General features: G+C 39.4%; 1 protein-coding gene across 4 annotated transcripts in view; it reads right to left on the bottom strand.

Moving 5' to 3' along the window:
- The window catches only part of UAP1 (UDP-N-acetylglucosamine pyrophosphorylase 1), a 38,145-nt gene extending 27,423 nt beyond the window's left edge, over positions 1–10,722 (bottom strand). For 2 of the 4 annotated variants that reach the window (XM_081308608.1, XM_081308610.1), the window contains exons 1-2: positions 10,471–10,609; positions 4,018–4,354 (exon numbers count right to left, since the gene is read on the bottom strand). In XM_081308608.1, the coding sequence (XP_081164734.1) occupies positions 4,018–4,297 (280 nt within the window). In that variant the 5' untranslated portion in view covers positions 4,298–4,354; positions 10,471–10,609. Of the gene's footprint in view, positions 1–4,017; positions 4,355–10,470 lie in introns of all 4 variants that reach the window. The other 2 variants (XM_081308609.1, XM_081308607.1) reach the window with 2 other exon arrangements.
- Between the last annotated feature and the right edge of the window lie 4,639 nt (positions 10,723–15,361).

Below are 15,361 nucleotides of genomic sequence, written 5' to 3'. Positions count from 1 at the left end.
TTAATAAAGAATGGGAGGTGGTTATTAAGCAAATACATTTTCCCAGTGTATCTTTACCAAAATGATATTCTTTTCAAAGCTTCTATTTACTTCTCGTGCAGATCTCAGCTTTATAAAATAAAGATTTTCCAGTTACTCTTCTACATTCCATTGCTTACACCTGGCCATAAAACTTCAAAAACTACATTTAAGCAAGATCTCTGTTCAATAAGAAGGTTACCTTGGTATTCATCCTTCAGGAAAAAAAAGAATTTTTCACCCTAGGTTTAAAATGTCCACTATCATCTCAATAACCAGAAGACGTTTTTAAATGATTGTACAAGGCCTTTTCCCCATCCAGAAGAAAAATAATTGTCCTTCATTCAATTAACCAGGATTTTCTTACTATCTGAAATATAATAATCTTCACAATGACAATCTCTTCTCTTTGAGGATCTACTGTAGGATCTTTATTTTGTTACAAATTCATAGACACATAGTAATTTCTGGCTAAGTAAAAAGGATATAATGTCAGCTACAAAGTCTCCTTCTCCACTCTTTACTGTGGTTAAGCCACATAAATATTTAGCTTGAAAACAAGCCAGAAGGAAGTTTGCTTTGTACCTTCTTATGATACACCTTGGTACTAATAGTTCTGGATTATAGTTTATTTATTTATTTATTTATTTTATTGGTTGTTCACAACATTACAAAGCTCTTGACATATCATATTTCATACATTAGATTGAAGTGGGTTATGAACCCCCAATTTTACCCCAAATACAGATTGCAGAATCACGTCGGTTACACATCCACATTTTTACATAATGCCCTATTAGTAATTGTTGTATTCTGCTACCTTTCCTATCCCCTACTATCCCCCCTCCCCTCCCCTCCCATCTTCTCTCTCTACCCCATCTACTGTAATTCATTTCTCTCCTTGTTTATTTTCCCATTCCCCTCACAACCTCTTATATGTAATTTTGTATAGCAAAGAGGGTCTCCCTTCATTTCCATGCAATTTCCCTTTTCTCTCCCTTTCCCTCCCATCTCATGTCTCTGTTTAATGTTAATCTTTTCTTCCTGCTCTTCCTCCCTGCTCTGTTCATAGTTGCTCTCATTATATCAAAGAAGACATTTGGTATTTGTTTTTTAGGGATTGGCTAGCTTCACTAAGCATAATCTGCTCTAGTGCCATCCATTTCCCTGCAAATTCTATGATTTTGTCATTTTTTATTGCTGCATACTACTCCATTGTGTATAGATGCCACATTTTTTTTATCCATTCATCTATTGAAGGGCATCTGGGTTGGTTCCATAGCTGGATTATAGTTTAAATGGAAAGTCATAAATGTAGACAAGTTCTACAGATTCCAACCAAAAGATCATAAAAAAAGATTCAAATTACAGGAGGTCCTGATTGTTCCTTATGGCCATTACACAAAAATCAAAAGTTTTGACTTTCCATAAAAGTTAATACTAAGATTTACCTTTAAAATTACAAGGTGAAATATAGGCAGCTGGAATAACAGAGGTAACCCAAGGAAAGAAGGAAGTGGATCTCAAGAGTGGAAATTATAATATCACCAAAACTTTCCATTCACAAGGATTCATCTGAAAGACATTCTCTCACATCTTAGTCACAGAGTCATTGTTTAAGTAAGGTACTAGATTAGCCACCACCAAGCATTTTAGATATGAAAGGCACCTCCTTGAAGAACATCCAATTATTTTCAAACTGCTTTTTAACCTACTAACCGTTTTAAGTAAATCTCTTGTAAAGATCAAATACACAAACTAGGAAAAAGCAGAACTACTATTGCAGTGATGGTGGGGAGATAAAGGGATTTAGGGACTTCTCTTGTTAATAGCTTGCTTTCCCCTCCCAATGAGACTGATCCCTAGCAATGAACCTCTGGGGCTCTTTGGAAGAAGTTTAAAAATTAGTGTCCTGGCCGGCACCTGTAATCCCAGCATCTCAGGAGGCGGAGGCAAGAGGGTCTAGAGTTCAAAGCCAGCCTCAGCAATTTAGCAAGGTGCTAAGCACCTCAGTGAGACCCTGTCTCTAATAAAATACAAAACAGAGCTAGGGGTGTGGCTCAGTGATTGAGTGCCCCTGAGTTAATCGCTGGTACAGCCCACCCCAAAAAAGAAAAAATCATTGTCATTCAACAGATGAATGGATAAAAATAGTATGTTCTATATACACAATGGAGTATTTCTCAGCCTTTAAGAAGGACTTCCTGGGCTGGGATTGTGGCTCAGTGGTAGAGCACTTGCCTAGCATGTGTAAGCCACTAGACTCGATTCTCAGCACTACATAAAAATAAATAATTAAAGTTATGTCCATCTCCAACTAAAAAAATATTAAAAAAAAAGAATGACTTTATGACATTTGCTAGTAACTGATGGAAGTGGAGACTATCATACTCAGTGAAATAAGATAGTCCCAAATCCAAAGGTGAATGTTTTCTCTGATATGCAAAAGCTAATCCAAATAAGGTGGGAGGCGGGGTGTGAAAAAAAGAATAGAAGAAAGGTCAGTGGAGTAGACAAAGGGGAATAAAGGAAAGTGAGGAGGGATGAGAAAGGGAAAGACAGTTGAATGAATCTCACATAACATTCCTATGTACAAATATGAATATACCACAGTGAATCTCACCTTCATGTACATCCATAAGACACTAATTTTAAAAAATACATAAGTAAATAGAAGAAAAATCAGTGGAATAGAGGGAAGAGAATAGTGGAGGGAGGAGAACAGTGGAAGGGGAAGTACTAGAGACTGAGTTACAACAAATTATATTCCATGCTTTTATAATTATTTCAAAATAAATTCTACTGTCAGTAAATTTGTGAGCCTAGAAAAAGATACAGTCAAGTATACAAAAGGTTGATAATATCAGTTATCTTTCTTTTGCAGGCAGGGGGTGGGCAGGATGAGAGGTAGGACACCAAAGACTGGAAGAAAAATAGACATGGTATGGTACAAATAAAGATATCATTACATCTGTAAATTACTGCACATCTATCAAAGGAAACATATACAACTGGGCTATGAATATAGTTCAGTGATAGAGTGCTCAGTCAACATATGCACTCCAAAATCCCCAACACTGAAAAAGAAAAAAAAATTTACACCCAACATGTATACAACCAAGTGCCAGGTGGTGATATGAAAAAATAAAAACAGTTTAAAATGGATTTGATGGAATTATAGACAATTTCTGTTATTTTGATACTAGCTTCTATAATAAAGTAATGCATTTTTTAAAGAAAAGAAAATTATTAATCCAATCTGCTCAATCACAAATGAGGAAATGAAGCCAAGATTGGACAAATCAAGGGCCTTGGCTACAATGTTTAGTCAACCTTTTACTTTTCAGAGAATAGTAGATTATATCCACAGCTCTTAACTCTACCTTTTGTATTTTGCTATTCTCAAAAGAATGTGTGTTAAATCCCCAAGCAGAAGAGCCACTGCACTCCACAACTCCAAGAGATGACTTTCCCAGGTGACCCACCTAGGTAGAGAAAGGGCAAAGACCAGACCAAGGTTGGATTAATATGAGCAAAGACAGAAAGGGCATAATGTAATGTTCAGGAAAAAGGGAATTATTTGGTTCAGTTAAATGTGTGGGAGTAGGAATGGGGAGAAACAGGGAAGAAAATGGGATTGAAAATACAGGCTAGGGACAAGTTAGGGAAGATTTTCAGATTAAACCAAATTAAATTGAAATGTTTTTTCCCCCCCCAGAGGAAAAAAGACAGTGGAGGTATAGAAATCGAGAAACCTAAGATTCTTTTGAGGCACATTAAGACTTAAATGAGAAGAGCCTTGAGTGGGACATAAGAAATGAAAATGGAATACAAGGACCAGCAATGAGAGATGTTGCTGATATCCTGGCAAGATTATTTGGCACTTTCTGGTCAGTCCCCTGGTTTAAGGTAGTATGAGAGTTAAAATGTTAGTTACATGATCCAGCTACTTTAACAATTTTAGTATGTCTCTAATAACAAGTAAGATATGCTCAGTACCTTCACTTTCCCAGGCATGGAGCTGATCTTGATCCCTGGTAGCACTGCCCAACACTTCTCTGGGAACAGGCTCCATTCGTGCATCCACTTTCTCTTGGTGAGAGGACTGGTTAAATCCTTCAATAGCCTTTTGGAAAAATAAGTTCAACTCCTCAAAGTTCATGGCCTGGAGTTCAGCATAAAGTTCTGCCTGTTGGGTTTCTTCCAATTCATTCCAGAACTGTAGCAGGTGTTCTTGCTCAGCTCTGGACAACCTGAGTTTGAGGTCATTAACATTCATAATGCTCTGGTAGCCAACCTCTGTGAAAACAGGGGTATAATTTCTGCAACTGCAAGCCTAATAAAGAAAAGGGATGAACAGCAGGTCAAAGTCCAACCTTCAAACCTAAGGGGTTTTTTTCCTACTAAATTAAGTACAGATATGCACTGTATACTGATGTTTTGGTCAACGACAGACTGATATGATAGTGGTGCCAAAGATTATATCACCTAATGACATCACTGCCATCTTCATGTAAGTACACTCCGTGATGTTCACAAAATGACGAAATAGGCTAACAACACAATTCTCAGAAATGAATTCACATCATTAAACTACACATATCTATAATTAAAAAAAACTGATAAAGAAAATTAATTTCTGTCCTTCTGTAGCTCAATATTTGTAAGGGAACAAACATGTAAAAGAACAATAATTAGCATTATGTACCAGACATAAAGTACTTAACCTACATGGTCTCACTTAATTTTCAACAACTCCGTGGCCCACATACTATTGTTATCACTATTTACAGTACAGGAGACTGAAAAGACTGAGGCACAGAAAGGATAAGCAACCTAGCGAGTTGGTGGAATGGGATGTGAACCTGAGTAGTCTGATTCCAAGGGCTCACACTCTGCCACATTTAAGTCTTTGAACTATTCCTGTGACCACTAAGCTACCAGTTAACACGTGAGCTATTCTCCTTTTAACTCTAATAATAAAAATAACTGTTGTTGCATTCAGAATACAGCAATATTCAAGAATAGAGAACTACTTATGATCATGAAAAATACATTTCAATTCAATAGTCACTTCTGCAGAGAAGCAATGAAAATATGTCCATTATCTCTATTCACTAAAAACTTGAATCCAGATTCAAGAGACACACATAACAATTAGGGAAAGAGACAATTTTTATTTTTAGAGTATTCTGTGACCAAATTCAGGTCAAAAGAACCTACAAGTGTGTCCTCTGAGGTGTAATAATACAGCATATACAGCCTTTCCAACAAGGGAAGATCAATGAGTGCAGTATCGCCCACCTGTAGACAGGGACATAAAAAGTCAAAACAGAAGCTGTAGCCCCAGAAGACCACAGGCACCCTGGAAACCCAGTTCATCTGCACCTTCTGTAACCATAAGAAGTCTCAGGATACGAAAATGGACCATACTCCAACACTGAGGTTATTATCTCTTGTCCCATGTACCTAGAGGAATTCCAAATGCCCATCACATATCAGATTTTAGAATAAAACAGAAGTGACTTGCATTCTAGGCTCTGCTGCCTAAATCAAATAAAAAATGTTTTCAACTTTGGTATCTTCATCTATTAAGTGAGAATAATAAAAATTTCTTCACAAATTCAGAGACATAACTTGAATAATCCTTACAAACAGAAAATGAAACACAAATAACTTAAATAATTTGCCCAAGATTTTATAACTAGTGGGTAGAAAAACAGGAATTTAACACCGATCTACCTTACTCTAAAAATCTATGCTCTTTCCACAATAGATCTTTCATAAAAGTAGAGGAAATACTGCCAGGTGTGGTGGTGCAAGCCTGTAATCCCAACAGCTCTGGAGGCTGAGGCAGGATGAGAGCAAGGTCAAAGCCAGCCTCAGCAACTTAGCAAGACCCTATCTCAAAAATAAAAAGGGTGAATGGGCTGGGGAATGTAGCTCAGTTGGTAGAGTATTTGCCTTGCATGCACAGGGCCCTGGGTTCAATCCCCAGCTCCACCAACAAAATAAAAATAAAATAAAATAAAATAAAAAGGGTGAAGATATAGCTCAGTGGTTAAGCATACATGGGTTCAATCCCCAGTATCACATATATACACAAAATCAGAGGAAATACTGAGCACTCAACACAAAGCCTCATTAAAAAACAGAAGCACTAGGAAGTAAATGTATCCAAGGAACAGAGTTGGGATATGGGTATTAATATTTGATAATTCTACTTTTGTCATGTGTTGTCTAACACCTTGGCTATGTCCTGAGAACATAGGACATATGGTAGGTGTTCATCATTGTGTGAACCTCATACAGTGTATTTAAACAAATCTAAATGATATAGGTCAATAACTGAATATGGTCTCTTGATGTAATCAAGACACAATAAACACAAGGTGTATGAGGCTTCTGGTCGTGTAATACACATACTGTCTTAGATTTTATGAGTAGAAGTGCACTATATAAAAAGTACAGCATAGTAAATAAACCAATAACAGTCATTTATTATCATCAAGACTTATGTATTGTACATAATTGAATGTGTTATAATTTTACTAGACAATGGAATACTAGGTTTGTTTATACCCAACATCACCACAAATATGTAATGTGATGAGCTACATTATGAGGACAATGATGTCATTAGGCAGGATAGGAAATTTTCAGTTTCATCATGATCTGTGAGACTACCACGGTAGATGTGGTCCACCATGGACTGAGACATTGTTATGTGGCACATAACTGTATTTCTATTTTGTGGCTGTTATGTGGCACATAACTGTATTTCTATTTTGTGGGTCCAACAACCCATTCTCTTACGTGAATAGGTTACTCCTCAAAGTTTTCCTTTAATGAAAATACGTTATTAAATAATTTAAGAAGAAAAATTAACGTTCATATGCCATTTTTTATTATTTATTTTTTAGTATTAAAGACTGAATCCAGGGGTGTTTTACCACTGAACTATATGCCTAGCCCTTTTTTTAAATTTTTATTTATTTTATTAATTTTAGTTGTTGGACTTATTTATTTATTTATTTATATGTGGTACTGAGAATCAAACCCAGTGCCTCACACATTTGAGGCAAGCACACTACCACTGAGCCACAATCCCAGCCCCTATGTCTTTTAATCTTTTTTTTTTAATTATTTTTAAATTTTGAGACAGGGTCTTACTAGGTTGCCCAAGCTGGCCTTGAATTTTCCATCCTCCTGCCTGAACCTCCTGAGTCACTGGGATTATAGGCGTGCGCCACAAGGACCAGCTCACTCACCAAATATTTAATGAGCACTGACTTCTACATTATCTGGGTGATTGGCAAACACAAAGAAGAAAGCGACAATGAATATGCTCACATTTCCATGTAGGAGACAAACATAAAATTATCATATAAAATTATTCTTATCTCATAAGAATAATGAAGAAAAATAAAGTGAGAGAAGGAGCTAAAAAGCAATAAGGATGATGGCGGTTATTTCATATCAATGGTCAGGTAGAGCCTCTATAGAGCTAAGATTTGAGAAAACATTCAAATAAGGAGGGAACAAATTTTTTTTAATATTTATTTTTTAGTTTTCGGCAGACACAACATCTTTGTTTGTATGTGGTGCTGAGGATTGAACCCAGGACACACGCAATGCCAGGGGAGCACGCTACCGCTTGAGCCACATCCCCAGCCCAAGAGGGAACAATTTAATAACTTGGGAAGGAGCATTCTAAGTAGAGAACTTCAAGTGAAGTGGCCCACTTAATATGTTCACAGAAAAGTAAAAAAGGTCCATGTAGCTGGTGCACAGTGACAGAAGCAAAAAATGACTGGAAGTAAGGCTGGAGATCTAATTAAAGGGCAGAATGAATGAGGTTTTGTGGTTAAAGTAAGAACTTTGGGAAGCCCACTGGAGAATGTCAAAGAAGGAAATACCATGGTCTGTCTCAGGTTTTAAAAAGATCATTTGTTGTTGTGTGAAGGGAGGGGGAAAAAAGGATTGTGACAAAGGAAAAAAAATGGAAGGAGAGAGACCAGTTAGGGTATTAATCCTGTATAGGACATGAGAGATGATGATGCCTTAGAGTGGTGGTGAAAGTGGACCAACAGGATTAAGTAATGGATTGAACGTGTAGTAAGAAATCAAGCAAAGATGACTCCACCTTATGGTGCCATTTACTGAAGACAAACCCTAAGATAGGAGCAGATACAGGGATAAGGATAGCGAGTGGGAAAAATCAATACTTCACTTTTGGTCATATTAAGTTTGATATTAGACTTCAGAGGAAATACTAGAGCTAAAGCTAAAACTTTCAAGGTCATCAGCATACATGATCTTCAGTTATGGACTAAATGAGATCCCCAAGGAAGTGCAGGTAATTATAAAGCAAATTCAGGAGACTGAGCCGTGGACACTTACTAGAATATTCAAAGACATTTCTACTGATTAATAATACTGCTATTATTTTTATGTTTAAAAACATCATATTAAAAATAGTTGAGAAGAATGAATTTATATCAAATTATTTTCCAAGCTATGGCTCCTACGGTCTCGTTTATACTATCACTATTGCTCAGATTCAAGGTAGTACATTGTAGTGGGAAGATCAGCAGGTAAACAGTAACAGAAGAATAGGACGTTCTCTTTCTTTACCTATCATTTCACTTTCCTGTGTGTGTGTGTGTGTGTGTGTGTGTGTGTGTGTATATATATATATCTCCTTATGAAGATAAGATCATCAACCCCAAGAGTCATGAGTAGAGAGGGCTTACTCTGCTAAAAAGTATATACAAACCTATTATTATAACACTGAAAATTATAAATCAAAATTTTCCTAAAAAATCATTAGATACTCATTCATACAAATATAACAATTCACAAGTTAAGTTTTGATATCTGGGCCCAGAACACTGGCAATCTACAAAAGTTAACAAGGTCACATGTGCACATTTACACATAACTATGCCTGAGTTCTGGACAAACAATTCATCTAAGATGTTTACCTGAAGTAAATAACCACCTCCCTCATATCACTATAGTACACTTCCCACCAGTACTGGTTAGAGGAGTATATATGTGTGTATGATGATAAACAGCAATGAGGAAGATAGTTTTTAAAAGACAAGATTAAAAAAAAAAAAAAAAGACAAGATTTTTATTCTGACAACCAAAATCTGAAAAAGTTGAAAATCTGCTCTAGAAATTGTGATGAAGCTTGGTACATGCCCATAGCCTAATGCATCTGTATGAAAACAAATGATAAATAGGTAAGAAAGCACCATTATCAAATATACCTTTATTGCAATGTAAATACCAGTATATTAAAGAAATCCAGTATTTCCTCTTCCTTTTCTTATCTCTTTTTTGTCCCTATCTCTGCTTTGAGGGCTATAAGTATACACTCATTATGGATAACTAAACCTCTTTAGAGCTTTTCGAAAAATAGTGTTGAGGTTGACCATAACCACTGACTGAACCCTGTAACTGCTTGGCAGCACGGCCCATGAAGTCTTTTGTAGCCCCAGTTAAGGGAGCCAACTGACTAATAATGTAAGAACAGACAACTGCCTTCAATTTCCTGCAAACCCTTGGGTCCACACCCAGTTGCTTTCACCTCAAAGTCTTTAAACTTTAACTCTACATAATTACATATACATATTATAATCACTACCACCTGATTTCAGATTTCATGAACCAGGGACAAATAAATATAGTACAGCGACCGGGCATACTTGATAAAATCTTCAAGAAGCCATCTGTTCAGCAAATATGTGGTCTCTTAGCTCTCCAATCCCATTCTGCCTGGCCAAGCGAGGGGAAACCCAGAAATTTCAACCTTCTCCCACCACCAATATTAAGACAAAAAAAAAAAAAATAGTGGCAAGCAAGTTTGGTCATATTGTCATGCCCGCAGCAGGTACATCCTGTCCTTGTCAAAGTCCTCAATTCTTTTCCTCATACATTCAGGACACCCCCACTCGCTCCCACCTGACAGTCCCAACGACCACACCTACCCCGACTGAAGGCCTCCCAAACTTGACAAAACTGTCCACAGGATCTGACCTGAGAACCTCAAGGTTCCTATCCCCCACCCAGGTGAGGGCTCATTTCCCCGCCCCCAACCGCCTTGAAAACGTATACACATTATAATACTGTCCAGAGATTGCCCAGACCTCCTCTCTCAACATCCCCCACTGTATCTGGGAAGTCCTCGTCCCATCCCGGCCCCGCCATCCACCCGGAGGCCCATCCCACACACCCTCCAGATGGGTCTCCAAGAATGGGGTGCAACTGCGGGGAGCACGAGGTGGCGCGAGCGAGCGCCGCGGGATCCGAGACGCGGGCCAGGTGGCCGGCGCTGTGCCCGTAGTGCGACGCGTACCCACATAGGCGCGCGTGGCGGAGGGGCGTTTGGGTGGTGGGGGCGAGCCCTGGAACCTGTCTCCTCACCTACTGGGAGCCCCTTACCTCCCTCCGCGCGACCGCAGCTCCACTCGGCTCCTACTGCTCCGCCACTCATCGGCGTTCCGGGCCCGCTCGGAATATATACCCTCATCCGGGGGGCCAGGGCGGCGGGGCGGGCCGGGAGCTGGGGCCGAGGGGAGCGCCAGCCCGGGCCACCCCGCCTCTCTCGCCGTTCTGAGTGGCTGCCGGTGCGGGGAGGAGCGGAAGCCGACCGCCCTGACACGTCAACGGCGTGAGCGCAAGCCTCGAGGCGGGCACCGAGAGGGGCGCGGCGCGAGGCGGGGCCTCTTCGCGTCATTCACTCTCTGGCCCAATAGGGAGGCCCCGGGCGTCCTGTCAGTAGGACAAGCCGGGGGCGGGGTCAATTGCGTCCGCTCTCCGGGCCCGGCCAGACGACCCGGGGCAGTGAGCCAGTATCTCTTAGTCGTCCCTTTGGCCCAGAGCCGCGGGGCGCACACCCTGTCCAGAAGCGGATCGGAGTTGGGCGGAGAGTTGTAGCTCTGCAGGGCAGATTTCCGGACACCCACGCAGATGGTTGAGAAAGGACCACCGATTTCTCCGGAAAAACTTCCAGGGCGGGCCTGGGGCGCCCTCTGACCTTGGGCGAGTTATTTCGTCTCAGGTTCGCTAGATACCTGGGCGGACCCCAACTTCGTCAGGGGTGTTTTTGAGTCCCAAGCTGGTGAAGCCAGGCCGCTTTCCTTTTGCAGAACCAGACTTGAAAAAAAATGCCAAGAAAAGATATTAGGTAACCTAAGATAGCGGTGAGCTTGCCAGTGAGAGGGAGCCCGGGGTCACCCTAAGGTGCCCGTGGATTTAACCTCGCTGGCCACTAAGATGGTGATTGAATGACCTCCGGGGCCATTCAAGGGCGGATGTTTAACAGTCCTGTTACACAACCTTTTGCGGGTATGCAGATACAGGTTATATATTAAGCACTCTGTCCTTGAAAGTTGTGTTTGCATTTAAAGTTGTGTTTCATTTTTTCAGTTTTTGTAAGAAGTCCGATATGAAATATCGAAAGCACCTAGATTTAACATAGGGCTCCTCATAGGGAAATTCAGGCATATTTAGGTGCCTTCCCTATTAGGTTTCCTATTTTAACTTTTTTCTTCTTGCATGTTTTCTATGAGAATTTTAGTGTCAATTTTTCCAGTTTGTAACTTAACCAGGGGTTGTAATTTATAAATTAATTTTCCATTTGATAATTATTCTTGTGATTTTCAGGAATCACAAAAAAAAAAAAAATGTAAAAACAATTGCCCAAACACAAAAGTAAATCTTTAACCAACAGAGCACACAGCTCTGGAGGAAACGGATCAAGGAAGGGTGTGATAGCCAAAGAGTACATTTACCCTCTGGTGCCAGTCAGAATGCTAGGTCACCCAAGAAGCTGTAAATGTCACCAGCAGTTCTGTTTATGGTGGCAGCTGTGCTGCCTTAGGACAGGAATAATGATAGGGAAGTGTTTTTCAGACTTCCAGTTGAAAACAGGTTTAGCCGGACTTGGAAGCAAACACCTGTAATCCCAGAAACTCTGGGGTTTAAGACAGGAGGATCATAAGTTCCAGGCAAGCCTCAGCAACTTAGAGAGACCCTGCCTCAAAAGTGTGGGGGTGGGGCTGGGGATGTGGCTCAAGCGGTAGCGCGCTCGCCTCGCATGCGTGCGGCCCAGGTTCCATCCTCAGCACCACACACCAATAAAGATGTTGTGTCCGCCGAGAACTAAAAAATAAATATTAAAAATTCTCTCTCTCTCTCTCTCTCTCTCTCTCTCTCTCTCTCTCTCTCTCCCCCCCTCACTCTCTCTTTAAAAAAAAAAAAAAGTGTGGGGGTGATTGATGCTGGGAGAGTAGCTCAGTGGTAGGGCACCCCTGAGTCCAATCCCAAATTGGAAGGAGGGAAGGAAACACTAAGATTTAAGGATTAAATGAAGAGCACGAAACCTGTATGCATTGGAGGTTACTTGGAATCTCTTGATATTCATATATGGATACCCCTGAGGTTAAACTATTAAGAGCAAACTGCCACACTTTCAGCATGTATTATTCTTATTCCTTTCTAGGTGATATAATCTCACCATGGGGAATCAAAAGATTCTGTGTCCTCAAGGAATTTATAGGAGAGATGTTCATTTTTAAAGATAAAGGACCATAAGTGCCACAGCAAATGCACAAATAGAGGAATTCAGAGGAGTGAGAGAATAAAAGAATGAAGAAGTTTCCCCAAAGGACAGGCCAATAGGAGAAGAGGTGGGAGGTGTAAGGGACATCTTCACAAGAGGCTGCCCTTTGATGGGCATAAAAGCCTTGGAGGCTTTTATGTTTTCCCACTGGTAACACCATCACCTTTTCTTCTTCTTCTTCTTCTTCTTCTTCTTCTTCTTCTTCTTCTTCTTCTTCTTCTTCTTCTTCTTTTTTTTTTTTTTTTTGGATTGGGAATTGAAACAGGAGTGTTTTACCACTGAGCTACATCTCCAATTCTTTTTGATTTTTTATTTGGAGACAGTGTTTCACTAAATTGCTTAAGGTGGCCTCAAACTTACAAGTGTCCTACCTCAGCTTTTGAGTCTCTGGGATTACAGGAGTGCACCACCACACCCAGCCCATCATCTTCTCTAACCCCTGCTGACTACTTAGTGAAAAAGACCAAGAAATTTGTTCATACATGAAGAATTTAGGAAGTGATGTATCCACCTACATGGTGCTACTCAGTACATTGTGAAATTTTAAGCATCAGAAGTGACTTTACTAAAAGGTATGTATTTTTAGTAACATATCTCATCTTGATTTAAAAAAAAAGATAATTCTTTCATTTGTTAGATGAATGGATGGACAGAGAAATAAGTAGAGAGATTAGGAAGATGGACATCGTGAGATCTGGAAGAAAAATCACATGAGTTCTTTGATGTCAGTTTCCTTACCCACAATAATTGAGATGATAATATGTACAGAATTTGAAAAGAGAAATGAGAAAGGCTCAGCTCATAGTAGCAGCTATTCAACAAATGTTAGGTGAGTTAAAAAAGAGAGGGATAGAAAAAAAGCTAAATGGAATAGAAGTATTTGGAACACAAGCAGAGATGTTTTAAATGGACCATTATTGTGAAGAAATTTTAAAATGTAGACAGTCATACAATAGTAGGTTTTTATTTTTTGTCTTTTAGGCACAATGGGATTTTGGTGGTTTTTACATTCTTTTGGACGCTTTTGGGAAATAAGTTCTGAATCTGCTAAAGTGGAAATTAATTTTAGAAAAGCAAATGTGTTACTTAACAACTAAAACAGCTGTTTGCTTGAATGGTTTTCCCTATAGTTGTGTCAGAGAGGTGCCAGTCAGCCCACAATTTCTTGCTTTGTACATTTTTCAAACAGTCGGCTAGTAACTGGCGGGGCCACACCAGGAGTTTTCCCTGCATTGTCTTGAATGTAACAGCCTTAGCTAGACCAATGAACTTCTAAAGAAACTTATTTCCCAGAGAGTCTGGCTCTGCTCAAGGCTCTGTTCAAGGCAAGGCCTGAGCATTCATGAGATCACTGTTTCCAAGAAGCTGCAAATGGGTGGTGCAAAGGTTAGTATTTTGACTTTTCTGTTGACAGTTTCCTAGGACATGAGTAGTTCTTTTTCTCAGGAGACATATTGACCTAGCTCACTCCTCCTCCCACACTCTAAATTTTCTGTAACTCAGAATATGTTTTGAAATACTGTGAAGTGATGAATATACCCTGTTAAATGTCAAATTTTTTATTCAGTATTTTCCACACCCTTTAAAATTTATGCAATCTCTCAAAGGCTTTTGAGCTAGAAAGTTCGGAGAGGTCTTTGTGCATCTACAGAGTGTGGGATCTTGGGGTGATAGAAAGATGAATAAATGTACAACCCCTCAAAACTGAGTATAACCAAATAAGTACATAAATAATGAGGAAATAGACTGGAGAGAGTGGATAAGAGAGTGTTGATATGCTATAATTAAAAGAAGTTAATTCCTCAGCTGCAAGAATCCACATTGAGAAATGGTTTTTACCATGTGGAAGACTGAACTTTAAATTCCTTTTCAGTGCTGTTGGCTAGACATTATTATCTGGTTTACTTCCCTTAATTAGTAGACACATTAACTAGAAGTAAATGGTTTACTTAAAAACAATATAGGTAGGAAGATGCAAAAGCAAGATTAGTAGTTAAGAGCTGGGGATTTAGCTCAGCAGAAGAACACTTGTCTGGTATATGGCAAGGCTGTGTGCTCAGTTCCTAGCATCACACACACATAAAAGAAAAAAGTCAATCTATTGCTATGTACCAGAGTTTCTCTGGAGGTAATGAGTGTAAAAATAATCCAGTAATTAAAAACTTCAATCACCATAACCATTCCAATATATTTACTTCTTTTAAAACTAAATTGCTCATTACCATTATGAGTCCTAGGTCAAATGTTGAATACCTCCTCTTGGGAACCCACTTGGCTGGATCTTTCTAATGGAGGGAGCTTTACAGTGATACTATCTCTAGAGGAGATTCCACGGAAACTTAGCCTACAATGACCTCTGACCTACAGTGAAACCAGAATGGCCACATACCCTGTTCCAAACCTGCCTCCCCACCTTTCTGGTCTTCCTTCAGCCACTGATCTCTGCTTGGCTGGATGACCTTCCATAATGGAATTTCTCAGAGGTGGACTATTTCCCAAAATATGCTTTCTCAGTTCTACTGTAAGTACAATATGTTTGGATTTATTGTGCATTTTACCTCTTATATTTTTCAACTCAACATGAATGACATTTAAAAGGGATATAGCAAGATATTTTTGTTGGAGAATATCTCCTGGTCACCTCTTGCTCTTTATGAATCTATGACAGATTACTTACTTTATATTTTCCAGATAATATCTTCAAATAAT

This window comes from Spermophilus citellus, assembly GCF_964194105.1.
Source record: "Spermophilus citellus genome assembly, chromosome: 9".
In the NCBI taxonomy this organism is placed as follows: domain Eukaryota; kingdom Metazoa; phylum Chordata; class Mammalia; order Rodentia; family Sciuridae; genus Spermophilus; species Spermophilus citellus.
The sequence above is the reverse complement of the archived record's forward strand: the minus strand, read 5'-3'. Positions and strand labels throughout refer to the sequence as shown.